Source organism: Anarhichas minor, unplaced genomic scaffold (genome assembly GCF_050575085.1).
Source record: "Anarhichas minor isolate MPS153535 unplaced genomic scaffold, ASM5057508v1 ptg000014l, whole genome shotgun sequence".
In the NCBI taxonomy this organism is placed as follows: domain Eukaryota; kingdom Metazoa; phylum Chordata; class Actinopteri; order Perciformes; family Anarhichadidae; genus Anarhichas; species Anarhichas minor.
Genome location: NW_027466460.1, coordinates 16205516 through 16224364, shown reverse-complemented (window position 1 = coordinate 16224364; position 18849 = coordinate 16205516). Strand labels below are relative to the sequence as shown.

At 41.8% G+C, this 18849-nt stretch overlaps 1 protein-coding gene across 1 annotated transcript; it reads right to left on the bottom strand.

The window, feature by feature from the left end:
- Positions 1 to 6424: 6424 nt before the first annotated feature.
- On the bottom strand, positions 6425 to 17314 carry LOC142949530 (MORN repeat-containing protein 4-like). The gene is made up of 4 exons (XM_076091228.1): positions 17248 to 17314; positions 11047 to 11161; positions 7842 to 7951; positions 6425 to 6594 (listed from the first exon to the last, which is right to left on the bottom strand). Exons 1-4 carry the CDS (start codon positions 17312 to 17314, stop codon positions 6425 to 6427), a joined length of 462 nt encoding a protein of 153 aa, XP_075947343.1.
- Between the last annotated feature and the right edge of the window lie 1535 nt (positions 17315 to 18849).

Genomic DNA, 18849 nt, shown 5'->3' with positions numbered 1-18849 from the left:
GAACAGCATGAAGAGCGAATCACATGCTCGGAAAATGAATGAGTCCGACGTGAACCACGAGGTAACAGGCGAGTAAGGAAGTCATTTTTTAGTGAAGGAAACAAAAGAAAACACAGAGCTGAGACTTCTGGTGTGTGCTAGGTGAAGATGATCTGCAGAGCATATTTAAATACTTTGCCATGGCAACAGGCTCCATGATTAGGGGCAAACAGGCAAAACTGCTGCAGCACTCGGGATTAAGATGATACGAATTAAGGGAACTCTGGACTGTTGCCAAGGAGATGAAATAGGCGGAGGGGTTAGAGTCCAACCTAAACACACCTTAAAGCTATTTTAGTGACAGCAGAGTGGGTGGGGGGAGGACGGGGGGAGAGGAGGAGGAGGGGGAGGGGGGTTTCTGACAGCCGAGCTCCACAAATAATCGCCAGACCTGCCGAGAAGTGTGATCAGAGTTCAAAATCCTTCTGTGTGTGTGTGTGTGTGTGTGTGTGTGTGTGTGTGTGTGTGTGCATGCAGACTTGTGCGGCTTTCATTGTTCTCTCACACCTCCGCTAAACACACACAAGAAAAAGAAGAAGAAGCTCGTAGTCCAGTTGAATTTCATGCATTTTCTTTATTGTTCCTCAGGGGATTCTTTTAAAAAGCCCTAATACCGCTTTTTTTTTTTTTTTGCGTGACATCATCATCATCATCAGAAATAACAAAAGTGACATTATGGCTTTGTGACAACAGGCCTCCAGGTTTTCAGTGTTCAGATGCTTAAAGGTGCAGAAACGGGGACGGACGCCCCCGGGTGAAACATACAAGTCAAGAGGGTTTTGCTCAAAGGGTCCCACATTATCTAGATTTCATTTACCGGAGTATTTCAGAGGATTCACGTTCTGGCATCAGTAGTTTAAAGCTACGGTTGGTAATCTTCTTCAGAAACGTTTTTGTTATATTTGTTGTAAATGTGTCATCATATCCTGACCAGGAGGTAACCTCCGGTTCTGCCGAGTGAAGCTGATGCGGAAGAGTCTTAAATCTGCATTCTCTCTAGTGTCCAGCAGGGGGCGACTCCTCTGGTTGTATAGAAGTCTATGAGAAAATGACTCTACTTCTCTCTTGATTTATTACCTCAGTAAACATTGTAAACATGAGTTTATGGTCTCAATCTCTAGTTTCAAGTCTTCTTCAACACAGCATGATGTTCATTTAGTACATTATGGTCCATTTAGAGTCAAACAGACCATAAAGCAGGGTATGCTTTAGGGCGGGGCTTACTGTGATTGACAGGTCTCAGAGACGTATACGACATCTCTACGTCACTCCACCACATTTTCCAAAATGGTAACTTCTGTTCATTGGTTGCAAAAAAACTAAACGCTTCACTCTCATTGAAAAGAATTACAAGAAGCCGTCACAGGCTGCTAAAACTGTCTGTAGTTTGATTTATGCGCCATGCTAGGATCCAACGATTCCCATAATGCAACTCAATAGCGTCTTTCATTAGACCATCCCTGCCATCCCTCCACATTCACAGTAAGTAGCACATGCCTGATGTTAAAAATGTGAACTATTCAAGCCTAAACTGAGCTAACCCCGATGACATCACTATGACATCATCAGGCTTATCATCCTCCAGAGCCGCATATTCCTCTTTATTCTGTCATTTGGAGCCATTTCAAAATAAAACTGCGACAACTAGATGATGCGGGACCCAGAACCATTTTCCATTTCTTCTCCTTCTGCCGTTAGAAAATCAAAATATTTCCTGAATAATTTGATCATTTTAAAAGCTTTAAAGTACACGTAGTGACATCCAGTGTGTTACTTTTTCCAGATATTTGAAATCAGCCGTTCTGCCTGAAGCTGAGCCCAAAGCAGACGAAGGCAGTGAATGTGTTCCACCAACACTGCTTTCTTTTACTTCATAAAGAAAGAACAGCGGCATTTAAGAAAAAGGTAATTAAACAGTCAGGCAGTATTCACAATATTTAAAGCACAGTAGAAGAAGGCTTTTGTTCAGGCACTTGTTAAACTCCCTCTGTCTTTTGCTTTCTTTTTTTTTTTTTTTTATTCCAATCTTGATTTGCTCACTTGTTGGAACAACAATTACAGAGACATGGAATGCTCTTTCCTTATTTTCTCAGTCTCGTGGTGATTATGGTAATAAGTTTGGTTTGGGCCAAACATCTGTGTGTATGTGTGTGTGTGTGTGTGTGTCTGTGTGTGTGAGAAAGAGGTGAACACGTAGGAACGAATGGAAATAATGGCACAGATTCCATCTCCAGTCCTCACATGTGAGTACAATAAGCAACGCAAGTAAACATTTTCTCTTTACCTCTTGAAAAACAATACGGAAAAATAATTTTACATGAAACTTAAGATTGTTAGAGGAAAAAAACAACAATAACAACAACAGCCTCAATGACAAATCAAGACATGTTTTTTCTTTCAATAATCAATTCAAAAGGCATCGAGTCGTCTCCGATTGTTGGAAATCACTTCTGACAGAAGATTCACAGAAGAGTTTAATTTGAAATCCTTGACGTTTGGCATCCTTCAGTGTTTGTTTCCAAATATTGATATTATTTGAGCCAAATATTTACTCTACCTTTGTTTAAAGTGAAAGGAACCGTTGATAGGATTGATACCTGTTTGATAGGCCCAAGAGGTGTTTAGCTTAGCTTAGCACAAAGCCTGGAAACAAGAGTTCCCTTAAAGGAGTAGTTCTGCATTTTGGGAAATGCAGTTATTTGCTTTCTTTCTGCAAGTTAGAGGAAAAGAACGATGCTACACTCACCCGCAGGCAATCACAGGAGCTTAGCTTAGCACAAAGACATGAAGCAGCCGTTTCACCCTGTTTCCACTCTTCATGCTAAGCTAAGCTAATTTCCTGCTGGCTGTAGCTTCATATTTAATGTGCAGACCTGAGAGTGGTTTCGACAGTCTAATCCGTGGTTACACACGTCTTTTCAATGCGACTTCTGTGATCCGATGCACCAGATCAGGACACTTCCTATCCGGATATTGATCAAAGGTCAAAGGAACGACTACTAATCTTTTACAATAAAAGTCCCAGATTGTTTTTTGCTTCTCCCTGCAGTATTAGTAGACCTGTTTTTATTTAAGAAAAGACACTAACAAGGCTCCGCTAATTCTGTGATAGATGCATTTTCCTTTAAATTCTCCACAATAAAAGCCCCTTCGTATTTAAACGTTTTTATTTTGAAGAAATAAAATCAGGAAATGAGTCTCAGCTGGGCTCCTGACCCGCTTCCCCTCCTCTCTTCCCTTTGCTCTCCGTGGGAGAGGAACTCCCATGTGGAAGGGGAAGATGATTAAATAATTTGTCCGGATCACCTCACTGAGATCTGAACTCATGAAGATTCTGACAGTTTTTACAGCTTCTGGCCGTGATGAACGTTGTTGTTTTGTTGATTGTTTAAAGAAAACATGCTTTTCCATCCCGCCGGCGGGTTTTGGTGTTGAGAGGGTTAACGGTGTGACCGGACGACATCAGTGCATTGTAAAGACGAGTGTAACCACGACCTCGCCAAGAAAGCATATCCCCCTGAACTCCGTCACTGTCCCTTTAAGCTAACATTGGACATCTTATTTCGGCACTTCATCCGTTATTCCAATGATCTCTGATATCTGTTCCCTCCTGAGGTAGACGGCCCGGTGTCTGTCGTGTGACACGCCAACGACACTTTGGATCATGAATATAAACTTGAGGCTTCTTCGTGCTCGTCTCCGGCGGTTGCTGATTGATAAAGCGTCTCAATGTTGAGCGTGAAAGAAGAGAAATCAAACTGACGGAGACATTCTCAGCCCTCTTGAGACCGGAGGTGGGAGGACATTAGTGAATTCTGTTTTAGAGACTCATCACAGTGAAACATGAAATCAAGACAGCGTCACTCCATTATTTTTATGTTAATGTCAAACGGCAACTCTTCAAGTTGAGATGGTGAAGTGTGGGTTTTAAAGGGTTTCGTGATCTCCAACTCGTGAGATCAGTTTGAAGGAACATTGAGTTCCATCAGGAACAATATAAAAAAATCACTAGAAACAAAAGTCACAAGGTTTTTGACACAGTGTCCAAGACCGACAGCTCTGACAGCCCCCCCCCTCCCCCCTCTCATCTGAAATCCACCTCAGCTAAAGGCAACAGTCAGCTCCATTTACATCGTCTCTGTTTCGTATCCCAGAGCCAATTAAAAGGTGTGAGATGCCTCCATCAGTTCCGTTTTCCATGTCGCTGTCAAAACGCCCCCCCCACCCCCCCACCCCCTGAACCACATCCTAAATTAATTGCACTCTGAGATAATCACATAACCGACAATTAACTCCATTTCTAATTTACCCCCCCAACCCACAGTACGACACACACACACGTCACGTCTACACAGTCTTATTACACAGCCATGCTGATCCCCAGCAGCCACGACGCACGTATTAAATATGTTAGTTCGTGCTTTGTTGGTTCGCTTGCATCTCTCTTTTTTAATTTTTCTTCCTCCTCTTAAAGTGGAGATGGTGGTTTTAGGTTCACACACACAAACATTGAACGTGACGTCATCAGTCGGGGATGTGAAAAGTAGAAGAAGAGTTGCGTAAAGGGGTCGTTCACACGCCGCGTCAAATCCCAAAGACTTTAAAGAGCCGAAAGTGCCATTAAATTCCTCTGGAAGAAAGTTCTTCACAGCGTTTTCTACTGAAGGTAATGAGCGCCTGCTTCTGTTTAGCCGGTAAGCTCAAAGTTTCTGTAACCGAGAACAAAAGCAATGCATCGATGAAAAGTGCCTGCCATTGTTAGGACGTAGATTTGTAAATATATGGAGAAGTTAATCGCTTTAGTTGAGGACCACCTGGAGCTTTAGCATCCGTCCCACGTACTACTTTGCTTCACCCTTTCTGTCCAAACACCGGTCTTAAGGTCAGATAAAACGAGCAGTAGAGCTACTGTGAGGGATTTACGGGGCTGGAAAGCAATTAATCTTTGACTCTGTTGAGTTTCGTCAGTGAGCCACTGATTCTGGATCAGCTGCAGCCTGTTGGCACTGTGTGGTTCGGCACTGAGGGGGGTGTTCCCGCTGATCTGCGATCAGACATCAGCTGTAACGGCACTGAGTGAAAGAAAACAACAGAAGATGCTGCTCACATTCACAAGAGCGACACGCTTCTGATGTTTCGCTAACTTATAGTATAGAATTCATATTTAAATACTGGAGCACCAATAAGAACAGATACGCCTTTGAACAGGAAGCCAGGAAACCCAGCAAGCACTGATTTGGCCACTTGAAGAGTTAAAAATATATTTTGATGTCTGAGTTAAGTTTTAGTTTAGTTTTTAAATGACTTCAACAAGTTGCAGCTAATGAGTAGCTTGTTAACGATAAAGTGTGCATTGTTATTTCACATTCGGTCTCTATTATAAATAACACTTCCTGTCTCCTACAGCTCGCCTCATGTTCAGGTTGTACCTACAGGTTGTAAACATTAATTAGGCCGCAACAAATAAGAATCCTCCTGCCCGCCCCTCTCAGGCAACATGCTAAAACCTGAACCTGATTAGAGTCCTTGAGGGAGTCAATCAGGGACTAACGGGTTGTTTTCAAAGAGATTCAGATGGCTAATGCTAATGCTAAAATGCTATTGAACCCCAAACCTATGTTTTAACTAAATTTAGTCTAGTTTAAACCAAGAAGCAAGCTACGTGTCTGAAAAGTGTCTTAAAGCTGCATTCTCTCTAGTGTCCACCAGGGGGCGACTCCTCTGGTTGTATAGAAGTCTATGAGAAAATGACTCTACTTCTCTCTTGATTTATTACCTCAGTAAACATTGTAAACATGAGTTTATGGTCTCAATCTCTAGTTTCAAGTCTTCTTCAATACAGCATGATGTTCATTTAGTAACTTATGGTCCATTTAGAGTCAAACAGACCATAAAGCAGGGGATGCTTTAGGGGCGGGGCTTACTGCGATTGACAGGTCTCTACCACGGCGTTGTCCGTGTTTTCGTTGTAGAAGTAAAACCCTTTCACAGTGTCTTCACTTCGTGTGGATAACGTCAATACGCACTTTTGAATCCAGAGTTGTGTTTTGTCAGCTGAGCCTGAAGCAGATCTAGCACCAGGGTTCTGACTGAGCAATGAATCTGTGTTTGGCTCAGCTGACCCTGAATCAGTGGCTTTCTAAGAGTTACATACAGTGGACACATATCGGCTGATTGATTGATTTCTACTCCAGAGGATTCTGAATGTTACAGGAATGAGAAATAAAATATATGTAAAAGAAAACAGATCGCAGTAACCTACCGTATACTGACAACACGAAGGAAGCTGAGGACGAGAATGGAACTAATCTCTTCTTAAATAACAATCGGCTGTTCAACCCGAGAGGAGGATCATAGCGGGGCACTGTGGGTGATGTAGTCCTCGTCACATGGCCAGAGCTCGGGCCTTGGCGGCTGCTGCCTGCGCTCTCTGCACGGCTCCCTCATTGTTCTCCCGCCTCATCAGCTGGTTGGTCTCAAACAGGCCCTCATGGCTGCCGCCGCCGCCGCCACCACCAGCGCCGCCAGGACCTCCGTCCAAAAACGTCAGCGCTCCTGGACCAAAAAGATTTCGTGTGATGTATTTCATCAAAGCACAAAAAAAGGGCAGAAATCTGTTTCTGAAGAGACATGAATTATCTCGACACATTTCAGAGGCTCTGTTTAGGTCGAAGTAAGTTTTCACCAAAAACTACACAAAACTTTCCCCAAACACGGCTGTGTGAACTCTCTCACCGTCCTTCGTTAACTCTATTAAATATACGGTAATAACTAAGCTGCTTTAACTCAGAATCTCTGTGTTTCATCTCCTTGATCTTCTGTTTGACTTCTTGCTTCCTTCTTATAATGGCCTAGTGTTGCATGTTACTGAACTCTGGTTAATGTTTAACAAAAAAACTGCATAAAAGACATTTAGGAATGAGGCCCTTCCTTTTAAAAAGCACCACTCCAACCGGCTCTGACTTCAGGTTGTTGGCTCTCAGGAACCTGCAGGAATCTTTTTGTTCCGTCTCTATTTTTACCGGCTCAAAAATGAGCCAGTTGTCTCAGTTCCTCAAATAAAAAACGTGTTGATTACCCTCAGAGAGTCACGAGCCGACACGCACACACGGTGCGCTGCAGTCCAGACAATTAACACGTTTCACCGTTTAATATGATCAAAAAGTATTTATAACGATTAGAATCAGAGAGGAGAGGACTGTAACACAACTTAGATACAAAACATTCCCTTCAGTTGTGAGAAGTGACACAAACTTCAATTATAAGAAGCATAAAACATAAAGAAATAAACATTAAAGTGATGCAAATGAACCCAAAGTCCGGCTGAGAGACTGAAATAAACCTCACCAAATGTTCTTAAATGCCTTTAAAAGTTTACCGTCACACGACTGGACGATTACCTGCATTACACACGTAAACGTACAAAAGTATGAGCTTCAAAATATACCTGAAGTAGCCTACAAAAATACTCATTATGCAGAATAATATCACATTATTATATTATAATTATTGATGCGTTCGTGTACTTTAATTAAAATGAGCCCCACCTTGCAGCTGACACATTACTTTACATGCTGCTGCCTGTTAACGTCCCTCGGGATCAATAAAGTTTTATCTTAATCTATAATAAATATCATAATTCATCAGTTGGTTATATTTTGGATCGTTAATCTGAATATCCAAAGTAACAAAAGTTGTCAAGTAAGCACAGCCCTTAAGTACTTTCCAGCGCTGCTGTTACGTACAGCAGCAGAGTAACTAAAGCCTCTCGGGGGGGGGGGGGGGAGTTAGTGAAGTCTTACCGTAACCGTCCACACATCCGCTTTTAAACTCGCCTTCAAACCTCATCCCGTCGAAGCGAGTGAAGACGCCGGCGCCTTGAAATTTGCCCTGAACAAATTCACCTTCATACCTGGAAAATAAAAGAACAAATATTCACACAAAAAGTTATTTACAAGTTGCCTCACGTTCTAATCTGGCTCCCGTAGCTTTGCCAGCTTTATCATACTTTACCCAACAAAACAACACTTTTAAACTTAAAAAAAAGAAGCTGGTATTAATATTTTTTTCAGGAGAGAAAGTAACCATTTAGATTCCCCAACATGTGATCAGTTTATCCACAGAACGCCGTTATGGAAATGTCTGTTTGTGGAGCTGTGAGTCGGAGTAATTACTCCCACTGTCGGACAGACAGGTTTGTTCCAGTCGCTCTCTAGATGAACTGATCTATTTTAACGTAGACCTTTGTGTAACCTTCTGTCAGACAGAGTAATTACAAAAACACCGTCGCGTGTGCTTTTTAATGCTGAGTCCACCTGGCAGCGGTGCTGAAATGTTGCTCTATTTTTGTAGTTCCTCAGAGCGGAGAGACGCTACGAAGTAATTCAATATTTTATGTGATTTCAGGTTCATTTTAATTTCTCGTCCTGCCGCTCACTGAGTGATGTGTTGATATAAAGCTCGTCATAGAATACAGTGATGACATCACACCGCAGGCATTACAGTATGTGACGCATCACAACATTGTGCATCTTTGTATCCAAACAGGACGACACTCCCCTGATGAAGCTTCTTCTTTATAGTAGCTTTTACCAAACGCCTTCGACTACATTCTTTCACTTTCACACTTTCACAGAGATGAAATCGGGAGAAATCAGCCTTTTTTAAAACACAAACAGCAGGAATACAAAACGCCATCACTTCAATGTCAAACAGCTTCAAACAGACAAAAGGCCGAACTGCCAGAGAGCAGAAGAAGAGTTCAAACACGTTGACAGGAAGTCTTGCTTCATAATAATCATAATAATAGTAATAATTCATTCATTAAAACTAATTCATCTGGGTCACACTCAGGGTGAAGCACAGAAAAACAACCAGTGACATTCACCGTCACCTGATTTCTCCCCCCCCCCCCCCCCCCCCCCTCACTGATAAAAAGGGAATTTGGAATCGGCGGCCAAAACAGCAGCAGGTCAACGAGACGTTCTCTGCGCTTTAACCCGCCGCTCATTGTAGCTGCCGCTCTCCGTGAAGGAGCGACACACTCCTCACAGCCTCCTTTCAAGTGCAAGGACTGCAACTATCTTCATATGCAAAGGACAGATCTTCAATTAACACTTTTAAAAAAAAAACATGTTTTTAGTGTTTTATTAAAAGCCCGTGAAGAATTAATGATTCTCCCAAGTGACAAGACAACAGAAGGCCCTGAGCCGGCTCCACTTCAACTTCCTCGGCTCCACTTGAACGTTGCTCCTCAGCTGAGCAACACAAGGAACAACTCTGATTTGGGGAGAAATGTTCCGGGTCACAGAGCCACATCCTATTTAATTAATGAACTAAATGAAGAAAAGTAGCAAATGCAAGAAAGAGCTCCTTCAAACACAATCTGACATTCAAACTATTAAGATGATGAAAGCACTCCAACACCTCAGGAGTTACAGAGGAGTTCTTTTTACATGCGGTGGACTTTCTTTACTTCTTTGTTTCTTTCTTAAGACTTTTCTGAAGCTAATAAACGAAATGTCTGAATATGTTTTATCATATTTATGATAACAACCTGTTTGGGACATTCATAACATAGTGTATGTAAGTGATGAAAGTTAGTAAAAGAATAATCTAACATGTTTGATAATCAATTAATCATAATCTATCAGTCAAAAACACCAAATACTATTTGTTTCCAGCTCCTGAAATGTAACTAATTGTTGCTTGTTTGCTGTTTTATATTGTTGTGATAATATAAATATAAAATCTCTTGGTTTTGAACCGTTGGTGAGATAAAACATTTGAAGCTTTGGGACACTGTGATTCACCATCTTCACTGATGACAAAGACTGAACAAATTCATGGACTGATCATAAAAACAATCAACCGAATAATCAATAATTAAAATAATCTTGAGTTAGCGCTGCAGTACATCAGGGTCAGGAGTTTCACAGTATAGTGCATGAAGATAGAGATGCTTATGGAAAACCAACACACTAAGTGAACCAACTTACATTTGAAGTCATCGCGCTGGGCTCTGAGAAGTTGTGATGAGCATTTTGACAAAATAACCATTTTATTGATAAATCGATTTAACAGAAATGTAACTGAGGATGAAAATATTTGTTAGTTGCAGCCCTAAAGTTAACATGTCCCCCCAGTGACTGAGCTGAACGTTTGGCAGCTGCTATTAAAGGTGCTTAATTCAATATTCAGAGAATTAATATATCTGTAAACAACTATTAGCTATGTATAGATATACAGTAGTGGAGTAACGTCCACCTGAGCAGAGTGACGTCACAATGTCGGCACTGTTGCTGTTGTTTGCTCTGATAGCTCTGTTAGATGTTAGCACTGTTAGATGTTAGCACTGTTAGATGTTAGCTCTGTTAGATGTTAGCACTGTTAGATGTTAGCTCTGTTAGCTCTGTTAGATGTTAGCACTGTTAGATGTTAGCTCTGTTAGATGTTAGATCTGTTAGATGTCAGCACTGTTAGCTCTGTTAGCTGTTAGCTCTGTTAGATCTGTTAGATGTTAGCACTGTTAGCTCTGTTAGATGTTAGATCTGTTAGATGTTAGCACTGTTAGCTCTGTTAGCTCTGTTAGATCTGTTAGATGTTAGCACTGTTAGCTCTGTTAGATGTTAGATCTGTTAGATGTTAGCACTGTTAGCTCTGTTAGATCTGTTAGATGTTAGCACTGTTAGCTCTTTTAGCTGTTAGCTCTGTTAGCACTGTTGTTGTTTGCTCTGTTAGCACTGTTAGATGTTAGCTCTGTTAGCTGTTAGCTCTGTTAGCACTGTTGTTGTTGTTTGCTCTGTTAGCACTGTTAGCTGTTAGCACTGTTAGTTTTGTTAGCACTGTTAGCTGTTAGCCGCCGGCTCAGCCGTCGCAATGTTGAGAACCTCCTTTAACAAAATTGAAATAAACTTGATTTAAGGGAATCTTTATTCATAAAAAAATAAACAATTCTAAAAACAAACGGATGACGGAGAGAAACAATATGGAGGTGTGAGCACAGACCTGGAGCCGTCGGGGAAGACCAGCACCCCACAGCCGTTGAAGAGGCCGTTCTCAAACTGTCCCGTGTAGCACGTCCCGTCGCTGAAGGTCAGCTGACCCAGGCCATGACGCAGACCTGCAGCGGCACACACACACACACACACACAGCTCAGGCAGGTACTTTAAAGACACTGTTTCTGGCAAATTAGGTACAGTTTATTATATATATATATATGATGATATATATATGATATCATATATATATATATATATATATAATGTATTAAACTCTGCAAATGAGACATGGAATCATCTTTAAACCATCTCATCAGCTGCACAACAAGAAACTGAAATCATGAGGCACAAAAAGCCTCAAAGTGTCAAAAATATATAGCAAATATTTAAAGTCGCAAAAGAATACAGTAATTTGAATGAGTAGTGTCATATGGTATATTTATATTATGTATTTTGTTATTTACTTTGTGCTGGTATAAAAGTCTATATATATATGTATATATATACATATATATATATATGTATATATATACAGTATATACAACTAACAACGTGTACGATTTATGCCACAAATGCATTCATGATTACGTTTCAAAGAAGTATGTTGGTCAATATATTGCTATGATGTGTTTAATATAAATGTGTAAACTCTCAAACGTAAACAGAACTCCAGTATTGGTCGGGTTTTATTTCATTGTTATTTTGTAGTATTTTGTACATTTGAATAGTCTGTATATTTACGTGTTTTTTTTTTATGATTGGATGATATTGAAAATATTGTGTTTCTATGTTGCATTCGGACCATTCTTTCTCAAGGATGCACGATACATTTAAATACTGAGAATACTGCGTTCTATAGAACGAGCACTTCAACGGTCAATAGACATGTTTGTGTCCCAAACAATCTCTGGAGGTCACCAACTCACTACGAAAGAAATGTTTACTGAAATCCGTCAATATTTCAAAAGCACATTGTTTCTATCCTTGAAAACATAACAATATTGGAGGTTATGTTTCTCGTGCCTCACATCACTAACTGTATCCCATGTGTTCATTTCACCCAGGATATTATTCATGAGAAAAACCTCTTCGCATAAGAGATTGAAGTGAAAACCCGACCATGAACTTCCACCATCTGTTATCCCGGTACAGGTTGTGGTGAGTTCTGGGCTATAAAGTAACAAACGAATATCACAGTTTCTCATTTTCGACACTGCTGGGTAAACACAGGTGTAATTAAAAACAATATTTATGGCCCTGTTCCATTTCGGTGGGATGTGGATGCTGGTTCGCTGGAATGACTGTGGCACACTAAACAGAATGGGACCGCAACCGATTGAATGAATTACACCTGTGGTTACCCTGCAGTGACATGTCAAACGGCCGATACACACACATGATAAACATGAATGGCATTAATATACATACAATAACAGTCATACAATTCAGAGCCAGTCTATACAGGTGATGTTATATGTAGAAGAGATGAGTTACACAACACAAATGTTTAAAGAACAAGCACAGCGGTATACCGCCTTCTGTTAAACGTCTCATTCGTTTCTTTGTTAGGCGTATATTAAGGGGTGAATTATTCCAGTTTGAAATGGTTAAACTAACTTTAAGGGATTCCTGAAGTAAGCCTTAAATATTTAAGTGGATGTTTACAGGACAGCTTAAGGAAAAGACTAAAGGAGTTTGTGTGCAACCTATTTTATTTTAAGGAAACTTTAAGAAAACATCTTAATTAAAACAATGAATACAAACATTCATATGAATACCATAAAGATAAAGAGCCTCACTGGAAGGTATGTGGAGTTTTTTCTTGGTTAAACATTATTATTCTAATGCAAAATTTGAAGTTAGCAGTTCAGGAGAGTCATAATTGGTGCTAAAAGACAAAAGGTGAGGTGCTCTCTTTCATATTTCACCTCTTAAAATGTTCCCACAGAGGTGAGACCTAATTCTCTCTCTAATTCCGTGACTAATTTCCAGGAACAGGGGAGGTGGCAGTCGAAGGAGACGGAGCATTTCTCCTCGTCAGGCCTCTATTTAGCAGCACGCCCCGGCGGGATTTAGGAGAATAACTGGATGTGTGGCCCAGTTGGACGCGGGCTGAGGAGGTCCCGGGGTTCCTCGTAGCAGCTGTGAGCGAAGAATAGGATTTACTGTGAGCTCGCCAAGTGGCGTGAAGCTGATGGAGAGGAGAGGAGAGGAGAGAGGAGGATCTGTTGGTGGTGGTGGTGGTGGGAGGGGATCCCTGACAGCAGATTGGGATTTACAAGAGGGGAGGCAGGCTGCGTGGCAGGGGGGGGGGTGAGGCAAAGGTGAGCCCTAGTGAGTGTTGTCCCTCGCTCCCAGCTAATGGCAAAGTAAATTAGGCAGTCCATCTGTCAGGGCTGCTTACTGTGCTGCTCGCTGCCTAATCTCAGCAGGGTTTCACGGGAGATTTGGAGAAGAGATTTGGAGAAACTAAATCGGGAGTTTGGAGAAGAGATTTGGAGAAACTAAATCGGGAGCTCTGCATCCTGCATCCATGCGTGCAGATTTGTGTGTGTGTGTGTGTGTGTGTGTGTGTGTGTGTGTGTGCACAAGCCGGACTCCATTAAATATATTGGGGTAAAGAAGAGGGCCAAACAGGGGCTTAAATCCAACTCTTCAGCCTGCGGGAGACCCCTGACGAGCGACTGAGACCCCCCCCCCCCCCCCCCCCCCGAGGCGGAGATTTCACGCACTACAGCCGCTGAAATATGACCAAATCTGTGGAGTGTCAAAGACCAAAGCGCCAAACACAGCGTCTTCCTTCAAGTGAAAGAGGAGCATCCAAGTATGAATGGTGCTGTTGAAAATAAAGAAATCAAGTGGCAACAAGTGAAAGCTAACAGTTTACTTTCTTTTACTGAGTGGGACGGGGAGGGGAGGAGGGGGGGGCAGGATTTGCTCCCTCCAGACTCTAATCTGTCACTCAGCTGCTTTGTTACGCTTCTCCTCCATCTCGTGTCGGGTCGCGGTCTCTGGCTAATTACGGTTTTAGCTGAATTTGTCCGGCTTTTATGTCAATCAATAGCGGTAATGCATCGATGTTAACTGACTGCGCGGGGCACAGTACAGTACAGTACAGTACAGTAGTAAAGGCTGGTGCATGTACCCGGCCTGCTTCCTGTAACCTGATAGCCCAGCAGGGCCCGTCTTCAACCGGCGCTCGGCTCAATTATTCATGTGACACCGTAGACCTCTGGCCGGCGCACCGCTACATGTTTGTGTGCAAACAGTTCCTCTCTGCACGCATGGACGCAACACACACATTAGTCTGTGTTCATCACAACACACACACACACACACACACACACACACACACACACACACACACACACACAGTTACACGTTACAGAGCAAAGTCAGCTGTGTTCATTTAACTCAAAAGCGCTAAAAGGGTGAAACGCACACGTTTTAGAAAGAGAGTGCAATAAAATAATAAAATAAAATATATTGAAAGGAGAACTTTATCTCTGTTTATAAGTTGAACTATACAAGGTGAGAGTTATTAAAGAGTTGTTAACAGCATGGGGGAAAGAATGATGGGTGTAAAGGGAGTAATATGTAGATAAAGTCCAACTAATCTTTCTCACGATACAAGCTGACGTATTTTAAGATTACACAAATTACAACTAGAAATAAAACATTGTTCTCTTCTCGCTCTTTGTTCTGGGGCGTTGAACCGCAGCTCACTGCCTTTTTTCGGTAAAGAAAGGTGCGTGAGATAATAAAGAATCAAAAGAGTAAGTTGACTGTGAGTTGAGGATATTCTGCTGAACCTCAGCTTTCAATCATAACACATGATCTTCATCAGCAGATGGAACTGTGTTTGTTCAAACTTCAGGGACTCTTCGTTTACCAATTAGCTGAGGCTCGTGTCTATTTCACATTCTAGACATACTTATGTGTTACAATCTGCCCAAAGCGCTGTTTAATTACAGTTGTAAGCACATATTCATAATGCTTTACATCATTATAAAGCATTTTATTATGACTTATAAGGTCACATATTATAATACTTTGTATTTGCTGGTCACTCCCCAGAGTGGATCATTGTGGATGTCATAAGTTAGTGGTCATTGTTTGCTTTAAAGTGAAAAAAGAAGAGTTTTTTTTTATTTACTTAAAGCAAAACTAAAACGTCAGTGAGTGACCAGCTGACATATTATGATACTTTACATATAACACATCAATAACATCGTTATAATATGTTTTGATTATTGTTATAAAGCATTATGGATGTGTGTGGCAGCTTATCGGTATAATGGTACGGCGCTTTAAGCAGATTATATCGCATTACAAGTATGTTTATAATGGAATGCAGACGTGGTCGACGTAAAACAGAAAGGCAGACGAAGATCATGTGATATGATCGAAAGCTCCAGAACCGCAACTAAAGTGTCTCAATATAACTTTCAAAGGAGTGTTTAGAACTCCATGACACGGGATGGAGTTCGTCACGTGATCACGACTAAAAGCTCCAGAACAAATGAACCCTCCAGGAGAGCAATATATATATATTCTATATTCATCTACAAGATGTTTTGCTTTATTTAAACTAGATAAATAAACGGGACAAAAAAAATGTAAACAATGCCAAGAACTCCTGGCAGTCTGTATCTATTAGTGGACTCATGTCTCCAGTCGTGACTTAGAAACGTCTGTGCTAAAAAAAAAAGAAGCGTTTTTAAACACTGCTGTGCAATAAAGCCGAGCTCATCGGAGCATCCGAGCCAAACCAGTTTAGCAGTTTTGTGCTCACCGTGCAGAGACCATATGTTCCTCTCCGCAGTCCAACGCCTGCTTTGGTGCCAACTTTTGTTCTTTGTTTAACCTTGCCCTGTAGGTTGTCTCTGTGTTTTTGTCAAACTGCAAATACTGGTTTCGGTAGTGTGATATCCTGTCTCAGCAGGCTCACTGGCACCAGATGGTCTGTGTGTGCATGTGTGTACATTTTTCCTCTAGTTACTGACTTCAGCTAGACACCTTTTATCAGTTCTCTCTTTTTTTTTTGCTTGTTAGATGAAATCTGTGTGATTTCAGGTTTGTTTAGTTTTGCTGTGACTCACTGACGGTACGGACAACTTTCCTCCTGACGTGAGATCCCTCAAAAGCTGAGAACTTTCTTTAAGCACAGTTAAATAAATCATATTTACAGGCTTAACCGTTTTATCCTGATAGGTTTTCCTTAAAGGGAAAATTCCGCACATTTTATCTGGACGTCCAATTATTTTTGATGGCAAATGTAGTCGCTTTTGTCCCGCCCCTCGAGGGCATTCTTGCCAATCATAGCGTAGCATCGTCCTGCACCGAGCAGAGTCCGACAACTATCCGTCCCTGCTCCGAAGGCTCTCATGCAATCGTTTCAGATTCTCTTCCTTTTCATGGTTAAACGTTGTGTAATAGTGATGCTATAGGGACTCCTGGGGGAAAGATCACTGTATGTTGGATATGTTTGGAATATCTTTGGCGGTTAACCTCGCCATGAGACAACCACTGGTCTGCTGCTGCCTCAATCGGTTAGCTTGTTTGTGTTGTTGTGTCAATTTGGTGAATCCGAACTAACCAAAGTCACACAATAACACAAACTAACTAACTGATGGAGGCAGCGGTAGACCAGCAACTCCTGTGTTCTGAGAGGTAAAATCACTGTTTGTCAAAGGAGTCTGGTGGCTTTGAAGAGAGGTAACTGCTTCAGCATCGCTGTCTCAAGACAAAGTAAAGCGTTGAAAATATTATATGTATATATATATATATATTTATATACACTTAAACTGATATAGATTATTTTAGGAGTCTAAAATACGTCCTCAGCAGAACATTACTTTGCTCCCGTGCTGGTTCTCCTGTGTGTCTCTATAAACTCATCTACTGTAGTAGAACACTGACTGTGGAGGAGAACCTCATACACACACACTTCATAACATCTGAACTGTCCTTTAATAACAGAAACTGTCTAGAACTGACTTCTGTCCGTACAGCCGAGCACGTACTCAAAGAAATGCCGCTGCTTATGTGATTACTCATTACACAAATCTAACACAAGTGTGGCATTTACACAGGCTCTACCTTTTTAAAGTGCATTATTGTCTCAATCACATTGTTGCAACACTCCTGCTCTGCATGCAAACGTGGCCGGTTATGGACGGGTGAGAGTGAGCGGGTCAGCCTTGCCTTCTTTCCATTCGCCGTGGTACTCCTCGCCGTTGGAGTAGCTGAAGGAACCTCGTGTCAGGGTCATGGGTCCTGCTGCTGGCACACACGACAACACAAAAGACCCATCATCAACAGCGGGAGTTATTGTGACACACACACACACACACACAGTGAGAGTTTTTATAGTAATGTGTCCACCTTTCCATCCATCATAGGTTAAGTGCTACTTTTTGACCTCTGCAGGGTGTTTTGCAGCACAAATTGTGCCCAGATTATGCAGCGAGCCACGGAAACTACAACCCCCCCCCCCCCCCCCCCCCCACTGCAGAACCTCCTGGGAAGTCAAGATACAGTTTGTGACTAAAAGCATGTGGACATCCCGAATGAATGCCCTTATGTGATTGTGGAACATCTCAGTCCAAATCCATGGGCCTTTAACAGCCTCCACAGTTCTGCTTTCAGGCTTTCCACATGATTTTGGAACCTGGCTGCAGAGATGTGATCCCATTCAGCCACAGGAGCACCATTGAGGTCCAACCATGGACTGTATGTGAGGAGTGGACGTAGTCGTTGTGACGTCACCCAGTGGTTTGTGGACTGCATTGAGCCTTGAGTTCTGCATTTTGGCTGTCGCCATCTTGGATTTTTGCAACCAGTGAGCGGAAGTTACCATATTTGGACTGAGGAGAAGTGAAGTAGAGACGCTGTATACGACTCTGGTAGAGACCTGTCAATCACTGTAAGCCCCGCCCTAAAGCATCCCCTGCTTTATGGTCTGTTTGACTCTAAATGGACCATAATTTACTAAATGAACATCATGCTGTATTGAAGAAGACTTGAAACTAGAGATTGAGACCATAAACTCATGTTTACAATGTTTACTGAGGTAATAAATCAAGAGAGAAGTAGAGTCATTTTCTCATAGACTTCTATACAACCAGAGGAGTCGCCCCCTGGTGGACACTAGAGAGAATGCAGCTTTAACACATGAAGCATTGACTTCACTTTTCAGAACAGGAGGTTGCCGCCTGGGTCCAACACTGATGTTTATCTGGCTCACAGTTGAAAACAGTCAGAAATGCATGTGAATATTGAAAGCGTTCTGGTTTCCGTTAGTAGTTTGAGTCGTCTTCACCAATTGACCAATTGCTTTTAAAAATACATTTTAAATTGAGTGTAAAAACGTTGAAGGAATCTGGTTGTAGACATCGTCTCTCAACCACAGCTCCATCCTCGCGTCTCAAGTTGATAATCGGACTCTAAACAATGATCGGTGCAGAGAAGAGGAAGCCTCGACCCGGATGTCCGCTGGCTACAACAGAACCCCGAAAGCTCTTAAACACCAAACATTGATTTTCGTCTCAATAGGAAATGTATACAAACAGATTTTGTGGTTTCTTATGAATGCTTGCACACCGGAACATTAACGCGGAGGAAAACATGTTCGGACGGACCTCGATTTTAAGGTTCCACATGCTGAAACACTTGTAGGACTCTGTTGTTATTCTTTTCCGGCAGTACTGGAATCTGCCATTACAAGGAACTAATGAGATACAAACTGAAATAAGACCATGGCTTTTACTGAAACCGTCGCAGCTGTTTTGATGCAACCTTGAAGAG